This window comes from Entelurus aequoreus, linkage group LG25 (assembly GCF_033978785.1).
Source record: "Entelurus aequoreus isolate RoL-2023_Sb linkage group LG25, RoL_Eaeq_v1.1, whole genome shotgun sequence".
NCBI lineage: Eukaryota > Metazoa > Chordata > Actinopteri > Syngnathiformes > Syngnathidae > Entelurus > Entelurus aequoreus.
In genome coordinates, this window is record NC_084755.1 from 32,300,109 (window position 1) to 32,326,945 (window position 26,837).

At 38.1% G+C, this 26,837-nt stretch overlaps 1 protein-coding gene across 3 annotated transcripts in view; it reads right to left on the reverse strand.

Moving 5' to 3' along the window:
* Positions 1 to 1,327: 1,327 nt before the first annotated feature.
* The window catches only part of LOC133642170 (vesicle-fusing ATPase), an 86,389-nt gene continuing 60,879 nt past the window's right edge, over positions 1,328 to 26,837 (reverse strand). For 2 of the 3 annotated variants that reach the window (XM_062036234.1, XM_062036237.1), the window contains exons 8-21: positions 26,056 to 26,211; positions 25,773 to 25,972; positions 25,522 to 25,687; positions 21,142 to 21,216; positions 19,356 to 19,543; positions 16,772 to 16,867; positions 16,539 to 16,695; positions 16,197 to 16,330; positions 15,127 to 15,273; positions 10,387 to 10,521; positions 10,081 to 10,194; positions 8,272 to 8,327; positions 7,870 to 7,931; positions 1,328 to 1,864 (exon numbers count right to left, since the gene is read on the reverse strand). In XM_062036234.1, the coding sequence (XP_061892218.1) occupies positions 7,901 to 7,931; positions 8,272 to 8,327; positions 10,081 to 10,194; positions 10,387 to 10,521; positions 15,127 to 15,273; positions 16,197 to 16,330; positions 16,539 to 16,695; positions 16,772 to 16,867; positions 19,356 to 19,543; positions 21,142 to 21,216; positions 25,522 to 25,687; positions 25,773 to 25,972; positions 26,056 to 26,211 (1,655 nt within the window). In that variant the 3' untranslated portion in view covers positions 1,328 to 1,864; positions 7,870 to 7,900. The remainder of the gene's footprint in view (positions 1,865 to 7,869; positions 7,932 to 8,271; positions 8,328 to 10,080; positions 10,195 to 10,386; positions 10,522 to 15,126; positions 15,274 to 16,196; positions 16,331 to 16,538; positions 16,696 to 16,771; positions 16,868 to 19,355; positions 19,544 to 21,141; positions 21,217 to 25,521; positions 25,688 to 25,772; positions 25,973 to 26,055; positions 26,212 to 26,837) is intronic. The other variant, XM_062036236.1, reaches the window with a different exon arrangement.

The window sequence follows — 26,837 nt, forward strand, 5'->3', positions numbered from 1 at the left end:
GCTTCTTTGCGGTGGAGCAATCGCAATTTTGTATCGGACCTTATACTAGTATGTACAACAACCTTTTTTTTTTATACCAATTGTCCACTTGGACGGATCGCTCAATCAGGAAGTAAACAGCAGAATGTTTGTTTGTTTCTGTGCATCACTGCATTTAATTGCAATAATACATCTGGAAATAGACATAGTACTGTTTATATATATATATTTACACACGCACACACACTTATTGTCACTGGCTTGAACACAAAAACCTTGGACATCAAGCACTAAACACTCGTATTGCACAAAAGCGAGCAACCATTTTTATTACTTCTCAAGAGACAATACTACACACACTTTAGAGTAGTCCCTGTACAGCTTGGAAAGCTGCATAGATTTACTGTCTACTAAAAACGACTTCACGCACAGCTGCCAACACAATACACAGGACTACTGCAAATACCGCCTTCCAAGCTGTACACGGACTACTCTGAAGTATACTCATGATTATCTCTGCATTATTGTCTCTTACAAAGATAATTGAAATGTGGGTACTCACTTTTCAGTAACATCAGAAGAAAACAATTAAACAACACCAAATAGATCACACACACACACACACACACATGCACGCACACACACACACGCACACAACTATACACACTCATATGCATACATCCATTGGACACATGCAGCGTTTAGGCTCCCACACATGCACAAGCAGACACAAGCTCAACTTTCTAAAAGAACCATTAAGAATAAGTACTCATATTTTTTTGTTTAGCTCTTGTTGCATCTCCAACCCTAAAAGTGCTGATTTGTACTTCATTAAAACACTGACGATGCCAGAGCTGCACCAGCTTGACTAAACTGTACCGAACTGCACGAAAACAATCCAACACTCACTTCCACTATAACAGCAACCTGGGACAAATCATACTTAAATATATATGTATATATATATATATTTATATATACATATATATGTATATATATATTTATATATATGTATATGTATATATATAAATATATATATATAAATATATACATGTATATATATATACATGTATATATATATATATACACATGTATATATATATGTATATATACATATGTGTATATATGTACATATATACATATGTATGTATATACATATATATGTACACATATATAAATATATATGTACATATTTTTACACACATATACACACACACACACATATATATATATATATATATATATATATATATATATATATATATATATATATATATATATATATATATATATATATATATATATATATATATATATATATATATATATATATATATATATATATATATGTATATGCATATGTATAGGAAGGATCACTGATATCGTTCTCAATATACTGATTTTTAGTTATATATACTTTGTACGTTAGGCTTACTTTAAGCCGTGAAGAAATTACATACATTTAAAGGGTTTCCACATCCCGCATTATATGTACTGCCTTGTTGGAGTCATACTTAGTATAATTTTAATACAAATACAACACGTACTATACAAAAAGCTACAAACATATATAGCTGATTTTTTTCTCCGCACGATGCACATATACAGCACATTTTAATTTTTTTGTTTTTTTACAATCTTCTATTGCGATATCTTTACAGATATTTGAAAACAGTAGGTTCCAGAGATCTGTGAACACATATACCTTGGTGATGGAGAGGGTGACACATGAGCGCTGATATTGCCTACAGGAACATGCTGAGATAAGGGAGGGATTGTGCGGCGTTTCGAGACTTCTTCATTTCCTTTCGTCTTCGGCATTGCATCACTTTGGTGGCGCCTTGGCGATGAGATGGCTCAACTCTACTCGTAGAAGTTGCGGCCACTGCGTAACGCAAAAGGCACACAAAGGAAGACTTTGAGTTTCGTACAAAAAAAAAAAAAAAAACCTCAGCAGAGCACAGACAAAAAAGGGCAATTGTGGACGAATGAATAAGCGAGGCGATTGATTTGTTTGGCAAGGCGGCAAATACAAAGTGCTGCTTTTAGTCAATTGCAATTGCAATAAACCCAAATTAGTGCCATGTGTCTCCCTAGGACATAAAATGTGTGGGTAAAAGTCAGACCCGGCTGCCAAAACATATTTAAGGGGAGGCATCATATTTTTTTCAATTGATGCTCGTCGCGGTAGCACGCTTGTTAAATCTTTAATGCTGGCCCTTGTCCGTCCACAAATGATTACTACATGTAAGACAAACACTTATATTTGTGGTTATCATCATGTGTTTAAAATTATTTAGGCCTTTTATGATGTCTTAAAAAATTTAAAGAGTTGGCCATTTCTATGGTACCGTATTTTCCGCACTATAAGGCGCACCTAAAAACCTCCAATTTTCTCAAAAGCTGACAGTGCGCCTTATACACTACCGTTCAAAGGTTTGGGGTCACCCAAACAATTTTGTGGAATAGCCTTCATTTCTAAGAACAAGAATGGACTGTCGAGTTTCAGATGAAAGTTCTCTTTTTCTGGCCATTTTGAGCGTTTAATTGACCCCACAAATGTGATGCTCCAGAAACTCAATCTGCTCAAAGGAAGGTCAGTTTTGTAGCTTCTGTAACGAGCTAAACTGTTTTCAGATGTGTGAACATGATTGCACAAGGGTTTTCTAATCATCAATTAGCCTTCTGAGCCAATGAGCAAACACATTGTACCATTAGAACACTGGAGTGATAGTTGCTGGAAATGGGCCTCTATACACCTATGTAGATATTGCACCAAAAACCAGACATTTGCAGCTAGAATAGTCATTTACCACATTAGCAATGTATAGAGCAGGGGTCACCAACCTTTTTGAAACCAACAGCTACTTCTTGGGTACTGATTAATGCGAAGAGCTACCAGTTTGATACACACTTAAATAAATTGTCAGAAATAGCCAATTTGCTCAATTTACCTTTAACTCTATGTTATTATTAATAATTAACTATATTTACACTTAATTGAACGGTTTAAAAGAGGAGAAAACACGAAAAAAATTACAATTCAATTTTGAAACATAGTTTATCTTCAATTTCGACTCTTTATAATTCAAAATTCAACCGAAAAAAAGAAGAGAAAAACTTAAAAAAAGAATTTATGGAACATCATTAGTAATTTTTCCTGATTAAGATTAATTTTAGAATTTTGATGACATGTTTTAAATAGGATAAAATCCAATCTGCACTTTGTTAAAATATATAACAAATTGGACCAAGCTATATTTCTAACAAAGACAAATCATTATTTCTTCTAGATTTTCCAGAACAAAAATTTTAAAATAAATTCAAAAGACTTTGAAATAAGATTTAAATTTGATTCTACAGATTTTCTAGATTTGCCAGAATAATTCTTTTGAATTTTAATCATAATAAGTTTGAAGAAATATTTCACAAATATTCTTCGTCGAAAAAACAGAAGCTAAAATTAAGAATTAAATTAAAATGTATTTATTATTCTTTACAATAAAAAAAAAAAATACTTGAACATTGATTTAAATTGTCAGGAAAGAAGAGGAAGGAATTTAAAAGGTAAAAAGGTATATGTGTTTAAAAATCCTAAAATCATTTTTAAGGTCGTATTTTTTCTCTAAAATTATCTTTCTGAAAGTTATAAGAAGCAAAGTAAAAAAAATAATGAATTTATTTAAACAAGTGAAGACCAAGTCTTTAAAATATTTTCTTGGATTTTCAAATTCTATTTGAGTTTTGTCTCTCTTAGAATTAAAAATGTCGGGCAAAGCGAGACCAGCTTGCTAGTAAATAAAATTTAAAAAATAGAGGCAGCTCACTGGTAAGTGCTGCTATTTGAGCTATTTTTAGAACAGGCCAGTGGGCTACTCATCTGGTCCTTACGGGCTACCTGGTGCCCGCGGGCACCGCGTTGGTGACCCCTGGTATAGAGTGTATTTCTTTAAAGTTAAGACTAGTTTAAAGTTATCTTCATTGAAAAGTACAGTGCTTTTCCTTCAAAAATAAAGACATTTCAATATGACCCCAAACTTTTGAACGGTAGTGTATATGGATCAATATTGAGCCGCGACAGGTCTCGCAACTACGGGATGCATAACGTAACCCCAGCCTCTACTGTAGCGTCTATTCTATGCGCCTTATAATGCGGTGTGCCTTATACTGCCTTATACAGTATATGAACAAAGTTTTAGAATAGGCCATTCATTGAAGGTGCGCCTTATAATCCGGTGCGCCTTATAGTGCGGAAAATACGGTATTTGTCATGATCCGTGGTCCGCATCATGTTTTGTTATGTTCTGTTAGTTTTGGACTCCAAAAGTTCCTGTTTTTGTGCACCCTTGTTTGTTTTGGTTACCATGGTTATGTGTTATTTCCACCTGTCTCTGATTAGTGTTCGCCCGCTCACCTGCTGCCCGAGCACTAATCAGAGGCATTATTTAAGCCTGCCTTTGCCGGTCAGTCGGGCTGACGTCATTCCGTCACGGCGGGGTTTGTTCTCCCGAAATGCAGACGGACGACTCCGGACGAAAGCGTGAGATAGGAACATGATTTAACTATCCAAAACTCAAAGAGGTACAAACAAAAAGGAACACAAGGCGAAGGCACAACGCGCTGATCGCACTTGGAGCTAAAGCACTAAAACTTAGCGCAGGAAACAGAAGCTAACACTTAGCATGGACTATGGACAAGCAATACTCGGAAAACTGTGGCATGAAACTAACAAATTTACGTGGACCAGGCATGAAGCGAACAATGACGCCAGCCCGACTGACCGGCAAAGGCAGGCTTAAATAATGCCTCTGATTAGTGCTCGGGCAGCAGGTGAGCGGGCGAACACTAATCAGAGACAGGTGGAAATAATACATAACCATGGTAACTGAAACAAACAAGGGTGCACAAAAACAGGAACTATGGAGTCCAAAAGTAACAGAACATAACAAAACATGATCCGGACCACAGATCATGACAGTATTAATTGTAAAGGACTGCCTATTTCTAAAGAGCCATACATCTCATCCCTACAGGCAGAGCAAACTCACCAGTTTGTTTTATGAGAGTACCAAACTGTTGCTTTGGTGGTTTCTGCTCAATAGATTTATGTTGTTTATTGTTGTTTTTAAAGCTATTGTGGTGGTACAAATAGTTTTTGGAGTTGTTTACACAGTAACTAAATGCCTTTGCATTTATTATGGATTTTATGTACCGTATTTTTCGGAGTATAAGTCGCTCCGGAGTATAAGTCGCACCGGCCGAAAATGCATAATAAAGAAGGAAAAAAACATATATAAGTCGCATTTTTTGGGGAAATGTATTTGATAAAACCCAACACCAAGAATAGAAATTTGAAAGGCAATTTAAAATAAATAAAGAATAGTGAACAACAGGCTGAATAAGTGTACGTTATATGAGGCATAAATAACCAACTGAGAACGTGCCTGGTATGTTAACGTAACATGTTATGGTAAGAGTCATTCAAATAACTATAACATATAGAACATGCTATACGTTTACCAAACAATCTGTCACTCCTGATTGCTAAATCCCATGAAATCTTATACGTCTAGTCTCTTACGTGAATGAGCTAAATAATATGATTTGATATTTTACGGTAATGTGTTAATAATTTCACACATAAGTCGCTCCTGAGTATAAGTCGCACCCCCGGCCAAACTATGAAAAAAACTGTGACTTATAGTCCGAAAAATACGGTATGTTGTTTATGGTTGTTTTTAAAGCTATTGTGGTGGTACAAATAGTTTTTGGAGTTGTTTATACAATAATTAAATGCCGTTGCATTTATTATGGATTTTATGTAAGTTAATTTGTGTCTTATTTCCAAAAAACATTTTTTTGATACTGAATGTACGGGACTGATTTTTTTTTTAAATGATGCTGAAAATTTAATTTCATCAAAATTTGTGAGCAAAATTTGTATTAAAAAATGTAGTGCGTAAAAATTTAGTGTAAAAAAAAAAAATTCAGTGCGTTAAAATTTAGTGCAGAAATATTTGTTGCTTCAAAACTCAAGACCCGTTTCCGGTAAATTAAGACTGAAACAATCGATTTTGTCTCAGAACCAACCGATGAGGTGTAAAGTTCAACCGGTAGTAAGTATTAAGTTTTGAAGCAACAAATATTATATATTATAATTAGAGATGTCTGGATACCAATATTTTGGTACCGGTACCAAAATGTATTTCGATACTTTTCTAAATAAAGGGGACCACAAAAAATGGCATTATTGGCTTTATTTTAACAAAACATCTTAGGGTACATTAAACATATGTTTCTTATTGCAAGTGTGTCCTTAAATAAAATAGTGAACACACTAGACAACTTGTCTTTTAGTAGTAAGTAAGCAAACAAAGGCTCCTAATTAGTCTGCTGACGTATGCAGTAACATATTGTGTCATTTATCTACCTATTATTTTGTCAACATTATAAAGGACAAGTGGTAGAAAATAAATTGTTAATCCACGAGTTAATTTACTGTTAATATCTGCTTACTTTCTATTTCAACATGTTCTATCTACACTTCTGTTAAAATGTAATAATCACTTATTCTTCTGTTGTTTGGATACTTTACATTAGTTTTGGATGAGACCACAAATTTGGGTATCGATCCGATACCAAGTAGTTACAGGATCATACATTGGTCATAATTTAAGTCCTCATGTGTCCAGGGACATAGTTCCTGAGTTTATAAACATTAATATAAATTTAAAAAAAAAAAGAAAAAAGATTTTGTGATGCTAAAGAATATCGATGTAATCATAGTACCGTATTTTTCGGACTATAAGTCGCAGTTTTTTTCATAGTTTGGCCGGGGGTGCGATTTATACTCAGGAGCGACTTATGTGTGAAATTATTAACACATTACCGTAAAATATCAAATAATATTATTTAGCTCATTCACGTAAGAGACTAGACGTATAAGATTTCATGGGATTTAGCGATTAGGAGTGACAGATTGTTTGGTAAACGTATAGCATGTTCTATATGTTATAGTTATTTGAATGACTCTTACCATAATATGTTACGTTAACATACCAGGCACGTTCTCAGTTGGTTATTTATGCCTCATATAACGTACACTTATTAGCCTGTTGTTCACTATTCTTTATTTATTTTAAATTGCCTTTCAAATGTCTATTCTTGGTGTTGGCTTTTATCAAATACATTTCCCCAAAAAAATGTGACTTATACTCCAGTGCGACTTATATATGTTTTTTCCTTCTTTATTATGCATTTTCGGCCGGTGCGATTTATACTCCGGAGCGATTTATACTCCGGAGCGATTTATAATCCAAAAAATACGGTAATACCGGTATACCGTACAACCCTAATTATAATATATATTGCACTGAATTATTTTACAGTAAATTATTAGAAACTGAATTTTAAAACTGTATTTTAACAAACATACATTTTAGACACACAAATATTGCTCACATATTCTAATTCAATTAAATTGTCAGCATAATTTTAAATCAGGTCAGAATATTCAACTGCAAAAAATTCAGTTACATAAATTCAGTGTCCAAAAAAAAGCTTTTACATAATAAAGACACAAATTAACCTCTTTATGATTTTTGTTCACACTGAGAGTGAATTAATTATCAAATTTTTCACTGTGTATCAAATAGGTGAGACAAGGATAAACACACATATATTTTTGCTAGTACATACAGTATTTTCCTGAGAGCCAGCATCCTCTGCATTTGACTACTTATAAGAACAAAAAAAAAATAAAAGATGTCCCCTGCACAGGACGCTGGTTGTAAAAATGAACAGCACACAACACTACTCTACGGATAGAAACTACTCATTAACAACTCAAGGAATATTTTCTGAGCATTTGCTCATTTATGTGGACCTTACCCATGCACACAGCGAGCCGCTGACTGACAGCCTAAATTCGGATTTGATTGCCTTCATTCAACCTGGTGCAAAATAAATCGTACAGGTCAGTCATTGGTGAGGAGAGCCTACAAGACTTTGTGGGATTACTTTGTAGAAGTCTGCTAAACAATTAGTAGCAACACCCATATTAGTTGTTTGGGGTGGTTTTTATATATTGGACACAATGGCTGGTGGCCAGGAATGGAACCCAGAGCATCAGTACAAAGGTCTGCAACATGTACACAGAAAGTTGTCTGCCAACAATATGAATGTCGAGACAAACACATATGATGGCGGAAGGTATGGCGGGGAAGCAGTTAGATAAATTGATGGTGCTGAAGCATGATGATTAATTATTTTTTTTAGCATAAGTATACTTACGCCCCCTCATCCCGCAGCAGGGACAGGAACTTTGTCACTCTGTAATCTTGGTCCATCTGGAGGAGATAAAGTGAGGTATCATTAATACACTGTAAAAAGCAACTTTAGCAGGAATTGCATGTGAATGCTGAAAAGCCAAAGCCAAACTGAAATACTACCAGTTTGCACCATACTTGCCAACCCTCCCGATTTTCCCGGGAGACTCCCGAATTTCAGTGCCCCTCCCAAAAATCTCCCGGGGCAACCATTCTCCCGAATTTCTCCCGATTTCCACCCAGACAACAATATTGGGGGCGTGCCTTAAAGGTACTGCCTTTGCGTGCCGGCCCAGTCACATCATATCTACGGCTTTACACACACACACACACACACAAGTGAATGCAAGGCATACTTGATCAACAGCCATACAGGTCACACTGAGGGTTGCCGTATAAACAACTTTAACACTGTTACAAATATGCGCCACACTGTGAACCCACACCAAACAAGAATGAAACACATTTCGGGAGAACATCCGCACCGTAACACAACAGAACAAATACCCAGAACCCCTTGCAGCACTAACTCTTCCAGGACACTACAATATACATCCCCCTCCCCACCTCAAACACCCCCCCCCCCGCCCCCCACCTCAACATCCCCACTCCCCCCCAACCCCGCCCACCTCAACCTCTCCACCCCCATCTCCCGAATTCGGACGTCTCAAGGTTGGCAAGTATGGTTTGCACGCTATATTACTCTTGCGAAATGAGCTATAAAAGCTAGCATGAAACGACAGCATGGTAGCATGATAAAGTTAGCATGCCAACAGTATCAAAATATATGACTCTGAGGTGTTCACCTGCTATAATGGCCAAAAAAGCTCGCATAATAACGTTAGAATGCAAACAGTAAGCATGCGTCAAGTACCACGCGACACCTCCGCTCCGGACAGGCTAACCTCCTCCAACCTCCGAGGACAAAGCTACGGACCGGGCTTTCTGCTCCGCCACTCCCAGTCTGTGGAACGCTCTCCCTGACCACCTGAGGGCACCACAGACTGTGGATGCTTTTAAAAAAGGCTTAAAAACACTTATTTTTTTTTAAAAAAGCCTTTTTTTACATATATGCATACTGGTTCTAGCTATTAGGCTGTTCTAGTTTTTATTTTTATTATCTTTTTATTTATTTATTTTTTTAATACACTGTAGCACTTTGAGGTTGCTTACTCAATGTAAAGTGCTTTTTACAAATAAAATCTATTATTATTATTATTACCATAATAAATAACTCTGTGGTGTAACCCTGCAAAATCAGGCAAAAGAGCTAGCATGCTAATGTTTTTTTTTTTTTTTTTTACCATAAAAACAGCAGTACTGTTTTTACATTTACAGTAATATACACTACATTTTGAGGTGAAATTATTGCAACTTACCATATTTTTTTGGCATTTTAGTTTAAAAAAAAATCTACTAATAAAATGCATAAACAATTGTGTAATAATAGTATTCACTGTTAGAAGCGAACCTCTGGGCCAAACATAACTGCGATGTGTTCCTCAGTGAAAACAACTTTGACACCTCTGCCATACAGGAAACGAAAGCTAAATTCAGCTTCCTAACACAGCTCATAAGCAACTGGTCTGGCCAGAGAATATGAAGACATACCAAAAGGGATCAGTGCTGCCAACTTATAATATTTAGCGAGGATTTACAGTAGAACACTATAGATTATTATTTAAATGACCCGTCCTTAGTGATGACCACTTTTAGCCGATGCGTTTCCTTCAATTTTTCACAAAACCATTTACTATCTGGATGCCACATTTACCTGCAGTGACATCTCGATCAGCACCAGGAGCTTCTTGATGCCGATCCAAACTCGCTTGCCTTTGAGCTGCTGCGCAATGCTGGCCCGCTCTTTATCTGTGAAGCTCCCCAACAGCTGAAAAAAAAAAAGCATAATGTGCAGATTCAGTACAGAAGTGCCCATGAGAACCTGCAAGGTGAATACATCAATGTCTTTCAGTTCTTTATTATTTAAAAGGCAAGTTTGTTGTTGCTTGTGCTTGTATTGACTCTGCAGCTCTCACCCAGTTAGGAAGGGTCACGCATCGCCTGGTTTTGAGTGTTATACCTCTAAAGCGTCAACCAGCTGCTCCCCAGTGGAGATGTTAGGGACGTGGATGGTGGTGCTGAAGGCGTCCAACATCTCCATCTCCTGCAAGACGTCCTTCCTGCTGGTGGTGCCGATGATGAGCAGCTTCCGACCCTGCAGGAGGAATCAGTTACAGCGGAAGCCGTTTAGGTCGACAGCCTTACGCCATTGCTCGCACCTTTACTTTACTTGAGTACCTTGAAGGTAGAAAAGCGCTATACAAGTATAACCCATTTATTTGATGTTCAAACTCGTAAACTTAATTTTTTTTTTGCAAATAATAATTAACTTAGAATTTCATGGCTGCAACATGTGCAAAAGTAGTTGGGAAAGGGCTTGTTCACCACTGTGTTACATGGCCTTTCCTTTTAACAACACTCAGTAAACATTTGGGAACTGATGAGACACATTTTTGAAGCTTCTCAGGTGGAATTCTTTCCCATTCTTGCTTGATGTACAGCTTAAGTTGTTCAACAGTCCGGGGGTCTCCGTTGTGGTATTTTAGGCGCCACACATTTTCAATGGGAGACAGGTCTGGACTACAGGCAGGCCAGTCTAGTACCCGCACTCTTTTACTATGAAGCCACGTTGATGTAACTTGTGGCTTGGCATTGTCTTGCTGAAATAAGCAGGGGCGTCCATGGTAACGTTGCTTGGATGGCAACATATGTTGCTCCAAAACCTGTATGTACCTTTCAGCATTAATGGCGCCTTCTCAGATGTGTAAGTTACCCATGTCTTGGGCACTAATACACCCCCATACCATCACAGATGCTGGCTTTTCAACTTTGCGCCTATAACAATTCGGATGGTTCTTTTCCTCTTTGGTCCGGAGGACACGACGTCCACAGTTTCCAAAAACAATTTGAAATGTGGACTCGTCAGACCACAGAACACTTTTCCACTTTGTATCAGTCCATTTTAGATGAGCTCAGGGCCCAGCGAAGCCGACGGCGTTTCTGGGTGTTGTTGATAAACGGTTTTCGCCTTGCATAGGAGAGTTTTAACTTGCACTTACAGATGTAGCGACCAACTGTAGTTACTGACAGTGGGTTTCTGAAGTGTTCCTGAGCCCATGTGGTGATATCCTTTACACACTGTTGTCGCTTGTTGATGCAGTACAGCCTGAGGGATCGAAGGTCACAGACTTAGCTGCTTACGTGCAGTGATTTCTCCAGATTCTCTGAACCCTTTGATGATATTACGAACCGTAGATGGTGAAATCCCTAAATTCCTTGCAATAGCTGGTTGAGAAAGGTTTTTCTTAAACTGTTCAACAATTTGCTCACGCATTTGTTGACAAAGTGGTGACCCTCGCCCCATCCTTGTTTGTGAATGACTGAGCATTTCATGGAATCTACTTTTATACCCAATCATGGCACCCACCTGTTCTCAATTTGCCTGTTCACCTGTGGGATGTTCCAAATAAGTGTTTGATGAGCATTCCTCAACTATATCAGTATTTATTGCCACCTTTCCAACTTCTTTGTCACGTGTTGCTGGCATCAAATTCTAAAGTTAAAGGCCTACTGAAACCCACTACTACCGACCACGCAGTCTGATAGTTTATATATCATTGATGAAATCTTAACATTGCAACACATGCCAATACGGCCGGGTTAACTTATAAAGTGACATTTTAAATTTGCCGCTAAACTTCCGGTTCGAAACGCCTCTGAGGATGACGTATGCGCGTGACGTAGCCCGGGGAACAAGGGTATGCCTTCCACATTGAAGCCAATACGAAATAGCTGTTTTCATCTCATTCTGGGTGTATTCTGGACATCTGTGTTGGTGAATCTGTTGCAATTATGTTCATTGCATTATGGAGAAAGAAGCTGAGCAAGCAAAGAAGAAAGTTGTCGGTGCGAAGCGTCTATTTTGCGAGGGAAGTCAACAGCAACACGTACACAGCCGGCGCTTCTTTGTTTACATTCCCGGAAGATGCAGTCAAGATGGAAGAACTCGGATAACAGAGACTCTAACCAGGAGGACTTTTGACTTCGATACACAGACGCCTGTAGAGAACTGGGACAACACAGACTCTTACCAGGATTACTTTGATTTGGATGACAAAGACGCAGACGTGCTACCGTGAGTATGCAGCTTTGGCTTCTAAACATTTGATCGCTTGACCGTACGTGCGCGTCACGTACCGTAACTTTTTTTAAATATATAAGCTTTATGAACCTTGGGTTAGGTGAACGGTCTTTTGGGCTGAGTGATTGTGTGTGTTGATCAGGTGTTTGAATTGTATTGGCGTGTTCTATGGAGCTAGGAGCTAGCAGAGGAGCTAGGAGCTAGCATAACAAACACGTAGGTGTTTTTATGCAGGATTAATTTGTGGCATATTAAATATAAGCCTGGTTGTGTTGTGGCTAATAGAGTATATATATGTCTTGTGTTTATTTACTGTTTTAGTCATTCCCAGCTGAATACCAGGTACTGTGAGTATGCAGCTTTGGCTTCTAAACATTTGATCGCTTGACCGTACGTGCGCGTCACGTACGTAACTTTTTTTTAAATATATAAGCTTTATGAACCTTGGGTTAGGTGAACGGTCTTTTGGGCTGAGTGATTGTGTGTGTTGATCAGGTGTTTGAATTGTATTGGCGTGTTCTATGAAACTAGGAGCTAGCAGAGGAGCTAGGAGCTAGCATAACAAACACGTAGGTGTTTTTATGCAGGATTAATTTGTGGCATATTAAATATAAGCCTGGTTGTGTTGTGGCTAATAGAGTATGTATATGTCTTGTGTTTATTTACTGTTGTAGTCATTCCCAGCTGAATATCAGGTCACCCCCGGCTCTCACAGCATCTTCCCTATCTGAATAGCTTCAACTCCCCACTAGTCCTTCACTTGCACTTTACTCATCCACAAATCTTTCGTCCTCGCTCAAATTAATGGGGAAATTGTCGCTTTCTCGGTCCAAATCTCTCTCACTCCATGCGGCCATCATTGTAAACAATAGGGAACTTTGCGTATATGTTCAATTGACTACGTCACGCTACTTCCGGTAGGTGCAAGCCTTTTTTTTATCAGATACCAAAAGTTGCGATCTTTATCGTCGTTGTTCTATACTAAATCCTTTCAGCAAAAATATGGCAATATCGCGAAATGATCAAGTATGACACATAGAATAGATCTGCTATCCCCGTTTAAATAAAAAAAATTCATTTCAGTAGGCCTTTAACGATTATATGCAAAAAAAAAAATGTTTATCAGTTTGAACATCAAATATGTTGTCTTTGTAGCATATTCAACTGAATATGGGTTGAAAATGATTTGCAAATCATTGTATTCCATTTATATTTACATCTAACACAATTTCCCAACTCATATGGAAACAGGGTTTGTACTTTGTTGGCATGTTTTCCTCAGTGTGTGCAAAATTTAAATGGAGCATTTTGTTGGTAGCAGAACGGGGGACGAAAAAACGGCTGAAATGTCTAACCTCAAAGAAAGGAGGACCTTGTTGAGATTGGTGTCGACTAGCGATACTTTGGTGCAGGTTCCTAATTAGGAAGAATCTGGACTAACGATACAGCAACCATTTTTTTTGTGTTCCAGCTAACCGACATAATTATGACATTCAATTTAGCTGCCACTGCTACACAGTAAAATCAGCTTTGAGTGATGACAAATAAGGAAGCAACACCACACAAAGTTTGTAACACAACAATAGTTTCTCCTCAAAAGTTCCTCAAAGTCACGCACTCTCTGTGAGTTCGAATTGAACGCGCTTTACTCACGACCAGTCACGATCGTGTTTTATCAACCGTCGTCCTACCGATCCATTAATCCACAGGCCAATATTAATCCACTCAGCAGCCATTGTTATCTCACGAGATCCTTCGTGCCGTGAATGTCAATCAAGTGAAGAAAGTGACGTCATAGTGAAGATTGATGATCGCTTATTTTTTATGCCTGGCTGGCTATCGACTGACACACCTGCCGCGATCGACCGGTAGCTCGCGATTGACCTAGTGGGAACCCCTGCTGTAAACTATGCTTTTCTGCACCTTTGGCAGTGAATCTTTGATTCCATTCGATTCTTGGGGGTAACGATTCGATTCAGAATCCATTCTCGATTCAAAACGATTCTCGATTAAAAATCAATACTTTTTTTAATAACATTGGGTGCCAGTGCTATGATTTACTACATTCCTCTTTAAACTAGTTAAACAGCTCTGATATATTTCTATATTACTTAAAAGAAAACAAGTTTTGTTTAATAAAATTCTACCCAAACATTTAATAAAGTCATATATAAATAACGCAACAAGAAAAGTACCATCACGTCTCTTTTCTAAAGTAAATCTGTACAGCAGATATGATCATCTCCATTAACAATAGGATTTGCCTGAGTGGTTGGACAGGACATATTTTTTTAAAAAATAAATAAATAAATAAATAAAAAATAAAATAAAAAAATATATATATATATATAAAAATACATTTTAGATTTTAAAAAATGTATCAAGAATCTTTACAAATAACAATCAAGATTAATATGAAAATAAAAAAATGTTGACACCTCTACTGTGTAGTGTGCTTCATGTAAGTTGGTGACATCATTATTTCTGCTGGTCAGACAATAAACTGCAGGGAAAAGTCATGAGCTGAAGCTGAAGTACATTTAAATTTGATTGCAAAGGATTCACATATTAGTCATGAATTTCAGCGCACTTGACTGGCGTAGGCAATAGATGACTCACCTTGGGAGGTGCTTTCTTCAGGAGCACCAACAAGGCCTGCAGGACCAAGTTGGAGAAACGAGGGCCGATGGGGACGTAGTCGAGCAGACGTTCAATGTCATCAACAACCACGCAGCTCAACTGGGACTTGTAAGCATCATCGAAGACCTAAAATAGAAGAAAATACCTTTGGATTTCGACATTCCTGACCCATACTTTTTACTGCTTGATGATATTATATCTATTTAATGAGTGGATTTATTGACAGCGGGTGGTGTATAGATTTTCAAGTATTTATTTTATATATGTATATATATATATATATATATATGTAAATAATCCGTTCATGAATGAGTATATCTGTTCGGCCACCGTGTTCAATGGAGAAGTCTGATCTATAAAATGTGCAGGCAACATACCCCTTCCCCTTCGAGCTGTCCTGGATGAACTGAAATTATTTTTTCCAATCATTTTGGAACTTGCAAGCGTACTTCTTCTTCTTACTCGTCGTCGCCATGTCTCTTCTTCGTTCTTCTGCTTCGTCTCTGTTATGTTTTTGGACATTACTACTTGCCGTAGTTTTGAAGCAATGCATGATGGGAATCCGGATGTTGTGTGTCAGTGTATTAACGTGCCGGCTGGAATAAACACACGCTGAGAAATAGCTCCGCGCCTGCCTACTTTATGGGTTATAGATAAACCTATGGATAACGGAGACATATATAATAGTCTCCTTTTCAGGTGAGAGGGTACGCTAAAGGCAGTGCCTTAGAGGCATGCCCCCAATATGGCTGTCTGGGTGGAAATTGGGAGAAATTCAGGAGAATGGTTGCCCTGGGAGATTTTCGGGAGGGGCACTGAAATTTGAGAGTCTCCCGGGAAAATCGGGAGGGTTGGCAAGTATGTCAACAATGGAGGAGCGAGCTAGAACTGCATACGCATAATCCAGGCTTCAGAGACGGAACCCAAAACTGAAACTGGTTAAATGCAATGAAGATTAAAATCGAAAAATGCATACATGTTGGCATGTTTTTTGACACTGTAAACAGTTGCTATATATCCTGACAAGTTAGCTTTCATGCAGCACTAACCTTCTTGATGGCCTGGCACTTTGAGATCTCTGAGTGTCCGATCATCTTGTCCGGAGAACAGATCTTAATGAAGGGGAACTCTGAGTCCTCTGCAATCTGGGCTGCAAGAGCTGTCTTTCCACTGTGAGGCGGACCTAAAGACGTGTTTGTCAATTTCAATGATTGTAGCTAAGAAGTCCCATTTTAAACACAAATTTTGCTCGATGCAAATGCAATTGTATTTATTTTGTTGTATTGTCTTCTTTTGCCGCTACTGTTCCTTTAAATCCGAGACTCGTCTTTTAGTAAGCAGCAAGCTTAACGTGTTCACCATTAAAAGGATTTTGTTAAACCTGTGCCTACCCTCCAGTAAGACAGCCACCAGTGGTGTGCGATCGCTGTTCTTGGTCTGCTGAACCAGCAACTCTCCATCATCCAGGACGTGCGTAACTGGGTCACCCCATTTGATGATGCCGTTCATGATGTAGTTGGAGTAATCCTCCTGGTTTGTACCGAATGCCTGGCGGAAAACAAGGGGCATCATCCAGTCGCCGTTATAGAATTATATACGATAATATAAGTATACTTATACGCACAGGTTTAATGTCATTGTTGAGGGATCCCTTGAAGTCATCTCTTGTGACCTGCAGCTTCTCTGCCCTCTCCATGTCCACCTCGACTGTGGATGTAGCCTGGTCAAGGAGGACACGTTACTATTTAATATGCACACTTACTAGAAGAGACAGAAGAGACCACTGTAGACTACAACTCCAATAACAAATATACTTATTAATCAAAACAGGTTCTTCTGTATGAACTGATGTGTGTTTTGGGTGAACAGAATGAATCAAAAACAGGAGACTTTAAGGGTCTCTGGGGTCGAGAATCCCTTTGACATTTGCGAGCCGCTAGTTTTAGTATGTGATGCGAGCCAACAAAAAACAAGCTGTAACCAGAAATGGCCCCGGTCCCCACTTTGGACAACCGTTAAGTACTTTGTACACACTTTGTAAGGTGTAAGCAAGCCCTGTGGAGGTGGGAATCTTTGGACACCTCACGTTTCGATTCCGATTCTTGGGGTGACGATTCGATTCAGAATCGATTTTCGATTGAACATGATTCTTGTAATATATTATTTGGTATAAAAATTATGATAAAAACGTATTTGAAACAGGTTACAGCTTACAAAACTCCTCTTGGCTGCTCACGTACGACTTAAACGCTCAGTGTTGGCCTAAAAAAATTATTTTTAAAAATGTATTCTAAAATTGTATTTACAAAAATAATAGAATGTTAATCAATCTGATAAAATACAATAGAGGAACCCCAACTCCAACCCAATCCCAATTTTTTGAGCACCCATGAAGCCCATTATAGTCTTGTTTTCACTTTGTGTAATAGTTCGATCAAGAACCTTCAGTAAATTTGATTATTATTAAATGTAATTATTATTAATTATTGCAGCAATAAAACCTGAATTGAAATGGAATTAGGGCTGGGCGATATGGCCTTTTTTTAATATCTCAATATTTTTAGGCCATATCGCGATACACGATATATATCTCGATATTTTGCCTTAGCCTTGAATGAACACTTGATGCATATAATCACAGCAGTATGATGATTCTATGTGTCTACATTAAAACATTCTTCTTCATACTGCATTAATATATGCTACTTTTAAACTTTCATACAGAGAGGGAAATCACAACTAAATCAATTTAGCAAAAGTGTATTTATTAAACAGTTATTAAGCAGTGGCACAAACATTCATGTCATTTCCAAAACAGAAAGTGCAAGATTGTCAGAGATATTTTAAAACAAGCTATAAGTGCACTTTTGTGCATGATGTCACACAATATATTTCAATAAGTGTCACATAAAAATGAGCTGCATATCAAATAGTATATGTCCTACGGCAGGGGTCACCAACCTTTATGAAACCACGAGCTACTTCTTGGGTACTGATTAATGCGAAGAGCTACCAGTTTGATACACACTTAATTAAATTGCCAGAAATAGACAATTTGCTCAATTTACCTTTAACTCTATGTTATTATTAGTAATTCATGATATTTATCTTTGTGGAAACACTGATCATCTTAATGATTTCTCACAATAAATATATATGGAAACAGATAAATATCAAAATGCAACACTTTATTTTTATATTTTCTCTAAGTGCACATTTTTCAAATTGAACATTTTCAAATGATCACTTCTAAGACAGTCTTGTGAAATCACAATATCCCATTTTAACTAGCTAGCCACTAACATTTTTGAACAAATCATGAATTACTTTGCACCATGTTTGTACAAATAATAACTCATGTAAAATACAAAAGTCAACTCTCAAATTTTTAAATAAATCATGTCACACTTTGAACTGGACACCAAATCTGTTATCTGTTTCTTTGTCAGTTAGTGAAGACCAAGTCTTTAAAATATTTTCTTGGATTTTCAAATTCTATTTGAGTTTTGTCTCTCTTACAGTTAAAAATGTCGAGCAAAGCGAGACCAGCTTGCTAGTAAATAAATAACATTTAAAAAATAGAGGCAGCTCACTGGTAAGTGCTGCTATTTGAGCTATTTTTAGAACAGGCCAGCGGGCTACTCATGGTCCTTACGGGCTACCTGGTGCCCGCGGGCACCGCGTTGGTGACCCCTGTCCTATGGTGTTGATGTGGAAATAGTTGCTTCGGCATTTAATTGGTGTGGCACCGAACGGAGATGTTGACATGTAACGACATATTCCCGCTTGAAGCCAAACCACCGTCAGACGATGGAACCCGTGCTGTTTTTCTTGGGAATTAATTATTCCTCCATTTGTTACCAGATTCACACCTTCTTTCTCTCGTATTACCACTCAAACCACACCGTTAGCTGTTAGCATCACAGCTAACATTACTCACATGAGTTTGTGAGCTTGTTTTAAAGTCTCTGTGAGAAGGAGTGACAGGAAAGAGTGAGAAACGCATGCAGTTTAATGCCCCGCAGCTAAAAACAACTGTGTGAGAATGTATACTCAAATATCACGATTCACGATATCGTCATTTTCTATATCGCACAGAGACAAACCCGCGATATAGCGAGTATATCGATATATCGCCCAGCCCTAAATGGAATCATTAAAATTGTGCACCAAGAAATAAATACAAATGTGATTACTGCCAGACTGACCTTGATGTGTCGGTTCATGGCAGTGGACTGTGCGGCCCTGACCAGCCCCTCCAGCTCCGCACCACTGTAGTTCTTGGTTTCAGCTGCCAGCTCTGGTATGTTGACATCGCTAGCCAGCAGGTTGAAGTTTCTCATTTTGTTGGTGTGAATAGTAAGAATCTGCACGCGGCCTTTCTCGTCAGGGAGACCTGGGAGGAAGACGATGATGACAGAGGTGATTGGTAAGCGTGGGAGCGCCCATGGGTGAAATCACAGCTGACACTTGCCGCACACCGAAGCTACGTGATTAGCTACCATCACCCGCGGAAAAGATGAAGCCAGCAAAGCTAAACGTTGATTTCGGAGGTATTGACATTATGAAAAGTTCAAATGTGAGTGAGCTTTTCTGAGAAACCAGTGTTTCCCACACATTCATTTATTTGTGGCGGCCCGCCACGAAAGAATTACGTCCGCCACAAATTTAAAAAAAATAAAATAAAAAAAACTACCAAAAAAAAATAAAAAAAAATTTTAAATTTTTTTTTGGGTCCTCTCCAGCTTCTCAGGCAAATCATATAGTTGATGTAGATACCCATATCGGCTGTTCAGATTTACTTTACAAAAGAGAAGTGTAGGATGCTCCTCTTGTTGCCTTATTTGTATTTGACTTTATTAAATGTATTTATATTAGAAACACAACATGTGTATATAACAAAGGGTGCAGTCTGCAGGCAGTAGGAAACACATGGTTAAGTGTAGGGAGTAAAACTGATGGCAGTCTAAAGTTCAAGATTTTTGGAGCACTTTGTTCAGTGTATCAGATGTTTGATGAAGCTCTGTGTCTATCTACCACCACTACTGTTTTCTGTTTATTTGTTACTGACTGTGGCAGGACACCTCTGCCTCTGTTTCACTTTATGTTGCTGGTAAATAATATGGTTGTAGTAGTAGGCTAAAGTTAAATTATTTAGTATGCACTAATTAAAGGGGCAGAGCTTTATGAGACATTTTAGCTTTTATATTTTTTGTAAGAACCACAATTAATAAATATATTTCAGTGAATAACTTATTGTTCAAATCTGTGTATAAATATGTACATAAAGTGTTGTAATTATATTGTAAAATGGATGGATGGATGGATGGACGTTTAAAACAAAACTGTTATTATTAATAAGTAAGTATAATTTTTTTTAATCCTTTTTAGAGAAAATCATATCATTGTTGTAAATTATGCAAATTACTCGATGATGTCATGGTGACCACGCCCATGGCAACGCCCCCACCGCCACAGGTATCTTGGCAGTTTATGGGAAACACTGGAAACTCCATTTTACAAACTGAGATCAAAAAATGTCCACTGTAGAGGACACTGCTTCTCAAGAAGTAAAAGTTGAGAGAGACAGTGGATATTCCCACACAATTTTTTGCACTTAAAAAACAAAATGCATTTGTAGTAATAAATATGATTGCAACATTTTAGCATTATGTTTGTGTTCAATTACAGTAAGAGTGTTTATCCCCAACATTCCTGCCACTTCATTTTACACACTATGGCATTTTGGACATATATCACAATAATATTGTACCGTGGTCTTAATGCTGGGATAATATCGTACCGTGAGATTTTCATACTGTGACATCCCTAGTGTCCATTATTCTTTGCTATGATTTGCTTTACAAAAGGTGAGTTCTAATTAGCATGCATTCAGCAAACACATAATGTTAATTGTATCGCAGATATCGTGCTATTTCGAAAAGAAAAAAACACAGATTATGAGGTCAATATAAAAGGTCCTGCAACACTCACCAATTTCCATCTTGACTTCAAACCTGCCAGGCCTCATGAGGGCATCATCAATCAGGTCCGGCCTGTTGGTCATTCCTAGTAAGAATGGAACAAGTCGTGTTAGTAAAGAAGAGAAAAAGCAGCAAATTATGATAAGATTATGTGTTATGTTGTGTTAAAAATGATGTGTTTGTGTTGATCACACCGTGAGTGAGATAGTGGTTTGCGTTGATGACCCTCCATTTCTTTATGCAGTGTGGTTGCAGTGCTTTGTGAGTCTTTGCTAATCTGCTATCAACAAATCAAAGAGCGCTTTCTTAAGCACATTGAAGCCTCAAACCATTCCCTCAAGCTCGCAGCAATATTTGTGAGACACTGGGGCACCGGTGTCCTGCATGTACAAACCCCATTTCTATATGAGTTGGGAAATTGTGTTAGATGTAAATATAAACGGAATACAATGATTTGCAAATCATTTTCAACCCATATTCAGTTGAATATGCTACAAAGACAACATATTTGATGTTCAAACTGATAAACATTTTTTTGTGTGCAAATAATCATTAACTTTAGAATTTGATGCCAGCAACACGTGACAAAGAAGTTGGGAAAGATGGCATTAAATACTGATAAAGTTGAGGAATGCTCATCAAACACTTATTTGGAACATCCCACAGGTGAACAGGCAAATTGGAAACAGGTGGGTGCCATGATTGGGTATAAAAGTAGATTCCATGAAATGCTCAGTCATTCACAAACAAGGATGGGGCGAGGGTCACCACTTTGTCAACAAATGCGTGAGCAAATTGTTGAACAGTTTAAGAAAAACCTTTCTCAACCAGCTATTGCAAGGAATTTAGGGATTTCACCATCTACGCTCCGTAATATCATCAAAGGGTTCAGAGAATCTGGAGAAATCACTGCACGTAAGCAGCTAAGCCCGTGACCTTCGATCCCTCAGGCTGTACTGCATCAACAAGGGACATCAGTGTGTAAAGGATATCACCACATGGGCTCAGGTACACTTCAGAAACCCACTGTCAGTAACTACAGTTGGTCGCTACATCTGTAAGTGCAAGTTAAAACTCTCCTATGCAAGGCAAAAACCGTTTATCAACAACACCCAGAAACGCCGTCGGCTTCGCTGGGCCTGAGCTCATCTAAGATGGACTGATACAAAGTGGAAAAGTGTTCTGTGGTCTGACGAGTCCACATTTCAAATTGTTTTTGGAAACTGTGGACGTTGTGTCCTCCGGACCAAAGAGGAAAAGAACCATCCGGATTGTTATAGGCGCAAAGTTGAAAAGCCAGCATCTGTGATGGTATGGGGGTGTATTAGTGCCCAAGACATGGGTAACTTACACATCTGTGAAGGCACCATTAATGCTGAAAGGTACATACAGGTTTTGGAGCAACATATGTTGCCATCCAAGCAACGTTACCATGGACGCCCCTGCTTATTTCAGCAAGACAATGCCAAGCCACGTGTTACATCAACGTGGCTTCATAGTAAAAGAGTGCGGGTACTAGACTGGCCTGCCTGTAGTCCAGACCTGTCTCCCATTGAAAATGTGTGGCGCATTATGAAGCCTAAAATAGCACAAGGGAGACCCCCGGACTGTTGAACAACTTAAGCTGTACATCAAGCAAGAATGGGAAATAATTCCACCTGAGAAGCTTCAAAAATGTGTCTCCTCAGTTCCCAAACGTTTACTGAGTGTTGTTAAAAGGAAAGGCCATGTAACACAGTGGTGAACATGCCCTTTCCCAACTACTTTGGCACGTGTTGCAGCCATGAAATTCTAAGTTAATTATTATTTGCAAAAAAAAAGTTTATGAGTTTGAACATCAAATATCTTGTCTTTGTAGTGCATTCAATTGAATATGGGTTGAAAAGGATTTGCAAATCATTGTATTCCGTTCATATTTACATCTAACACAATTTCCCAACTCATATGGAAACGGGGTTTGTAGATGACGGCCATCTGACACGCATATCCTGTGTGCAAATGAAGGCGGCGCAATATGAATGTGAATTTTTCCCCCCCTCATCCTTGCCGCGCCCCCTAGGGAATTCCGAAGCGGGAAATTGCCCATGTGGACTTTAGCTAAAACCGCCACTGTGTGTCAACATTGGCTTATGCACACACGTTTTAGTAACAAGAAGAACAAAGAAAGAAGACTTGATGAGTTGGTGGATTTAACCCTTTGTGAACATTCGGTTGAATTATCTTCAAACATGACATACAAGTGACTAAGTTTTTGAAGGGTGTAAAAATATTTTGGATTTATTTATTTTTTTTTACTTATACTGCTAACATTTCTCAAACTTAAGTCCTAAAAAATAAAGTTATAGTGTATTTTTTTTAAATTCTGACCTTGAGGTAGGCCTTTTGATAAGATAATGTCACAGGTATAAATTTTTAAAATTGCTTATTTTCCAATTTATACTAATTGACAATTGTAAAACCATTAGATCAAAATGCATTCAAAGGGTTAAAAAACATTACAGGTTTGGTATTGTTTGTTTAGGCTGAAGTTAAGAATCAGAATCAGAATCAGAATCAGCTTTATTGTCATTACGCAGGGTAACGAGATTGAGGCCATTCCATACAGTGCGATGTGTGCATGCAAGAAAACAATGTGTAAATATATAAAAATATAAAAAAATATAGAAGTGCAAAGTGGGTGAAATGAATATATACATGAATATCTACATGAAAAAAAACAGGGTGGTTGGTGGAATGAGTTATTGCACCGAAGAGAAGGCAGTTATGGGGCAATCCGTTCAAGGTGATTATGGCCCTGGGGAAGAAGCTGTTCTTTAGCTTGTTTGTCTTGGGTGTAACGTTACGTGTATTTGCATTGAACCGTTTCGGTACAGGGGTTTCGGTTCGGTTCGGAGGTATACCGAACGAGTTTCCACACGGACATATTAAGTAGCGTACCGCACGTTGTGTAAACAATGCACACCAAGGCGCAACACACGGCATGCTAGCAACAAAGCGAAAGAGGTTTGCCGACATTGTTCAGCAGCAGTAGGGTATGCTTCTGACAACACGTCAAAGATGCTAACCCATTTGAAGCGTCACCACCCCCAAGTGAACATCGCTTCAACGAAGATAAAGACGAGCGTGGTGCAAACACCGCATTCAAGCAGCCTCTCCTCGGCGAGTCAGGCAGGGCTAAAGCAATAACAAATGTTTTTATAGCAGCAGATTTAAGACCATATTGCATTAAAAACTAGATTTTGACCCACTTGTTCTTTCTGCAGACAATGTGGATAAACTGATTTTTCTGGCAAAAAACATGAAGATTGAGTGAAAGTCACCAGGGTTAAAGGCTGGGGGGGGGAAAGAAAAGTTAATCTGAGGCTGAGTTGACTTGAAACTGTTTAATGTTGCACTTTTTATATGTAGAAGAAAAATTTTGTCATTTTATTTAATCTGAGCAACAACTTGAGGCAGTTGAATGTTGATTAACGTGGATCCCGATTTAAACAAGTTGAAAAACTTATTCGGGTGTTACCATTTAGTGGTCAATTGTACGGAATATGTACTGTACTGTGCAATCTACTAATAAAAGTCTCAATCAATCAATCAAAAAAAGCACTTTATATGTAGGTTTTGTTAAGAAACCATTTTGAGCCTTATCTTATTTAGTTTTTATTTGATATATGTTGACCACATTAAGCCTGGCAATGGACCCTGTGTGTATATGTATGTTATTATTATCCTTAGCATTCATGACTGCCTGCTGTTGCACTGATCAGCCTAGTGGTGGCTCACATCCATCACACACACAGCTATTTCTACTTTTGGGCAGAATTATTATAGTGTTCCCAATGTTAAAAGGATAAAGCCATTGTTTACAAAGTTGGTAAATAAATAACCCAAAAATGTATATTTTGTTGTTTTCTTACTGTACCGAAAATGAACCGAACCGTGAAGTCTAAACCGAGGTACAGGCCGAACCGAAATTGTTGTGTACCGTTACACCCTTAGCTGAAGTTGATTAAGATTTCAGCAAAGACAGAAATAAAAACATTTATACAAAATGTTTTTATACCTTTTGAAAAAAACCTGTTTGGCTTTGGGGTTTTGTCAAATAACTTCCAGTGTATCCTAAACCTGTACCAGAATTAGACATTGAAACTATAAATCTAACATAAAAAAACTTCTTGACAAAACCAATGGAGTAACACAACACAATTATGACCAAAAATACAGCAAAAACTTACTGAAAGACAAAAAAGTCTGTCTTTGTCCCGTGAGGGTTAAACGGCTTAATGACACGTTGAGGCATTTGACAAGATAAACTAAAATAAAAGGACTTGTCATGTACATAATGATGAGACTGTTTCGGTACTGTACATTGTCTTATCGCAAGGGTATTACTTACCAATGACCAGGATGTTATTAAGTTGCTCCACACCATCAATCTTGGACAGCAGCTGGTTGACCACCGTGTCGTGTACGCCTGTGCTGCTTGCGCCTGTGCCTCTCTGCTTGCAAATAGCATCCAGCTCATCAAAGATGATGATGTGAAGTCCGCTGTTGGCTCCCAGCTAGTTTTGGATATTGTCACAATAGTTAAATCCCATCGTTGTACAGTCTATTTTTCATATTGAAATAAAAAGCATAGTTACACACCCGCTTCTGCTCTTCCTCTGCATCAGCGAACAACTTGCGGATGTTGGCCTCGGACTCTCCCACGTACTTGTTGAGGATTTCTGGACCGTTGACGATCTTCGGCTCGCGGGCATTAAGCATTTTACCGATCTGCCTGGCCATGAGGGTTTTACCACATCCTGGAGGTCCGAAGAGAAGGATTCCCTTCACGTGCTTGCAACCTGGACAGAATCAAGGGTCAAAATCAAACCCAGAACCGGTGTACGATGTATGCCAGAAAGATAGAAAGACTGTCATTTCTCACCCATCTGCTCCACGATGTCTGGAGGGAAGACTCGAGAAGCAAAGGCTCTGCGGAAAATGTCAGAAAATTCCTTGTCCAGACCTCCAATTCCCATTTTCTCAAAGTTCCAATCTGGGTTGATGATTGACTGGCGTGCCTCCTTTGTCTTTGCCTTACCTTAAAAGTAATAAGAAAAATAAAAAAAAGGTAAAATAACTTAAACACCTATACATCTTTAAGAATACAGTGGAACCTCGATTTGCGAACACCTCTATTTGAGAACTTTTCGATTTACAAACTTTTGGGTGGAGCCTAGTGTGCATACTTGTCAACCTTGAGACCTCCGATTCCGGGAGGTGGGGGGTGGGGTGGGGCGTGGTCGGGGGTGGGGTGGGGTGTGGTTGGGGGCGGGGGGCGTGGTTAAGAGGGGAGGAGTATATTTATACCGGTAGCTAGAATTCACCAACTCGAGTATTTCATATATATATATATATATATATATATATATATATATATATATATATATATATATATATATATATATATATATATATAAATATATATATATATATATATATATATATATATATATATATATATATATATGAAATACTTGACTTTCAGTGAATTCTAGCTATATATATATATATTTATATTATTATACATATAAATGAAAGAAATACTTGAATTTCAGTGTTCCTGAGGCTATCCAGTAGATGGCAGTATTGTCCTGTTTAAGAGTGTCACAACATTGCTGTTTACGGCAGACGACCTGCTTTACGGTAGATGAAAACGTGACTGCT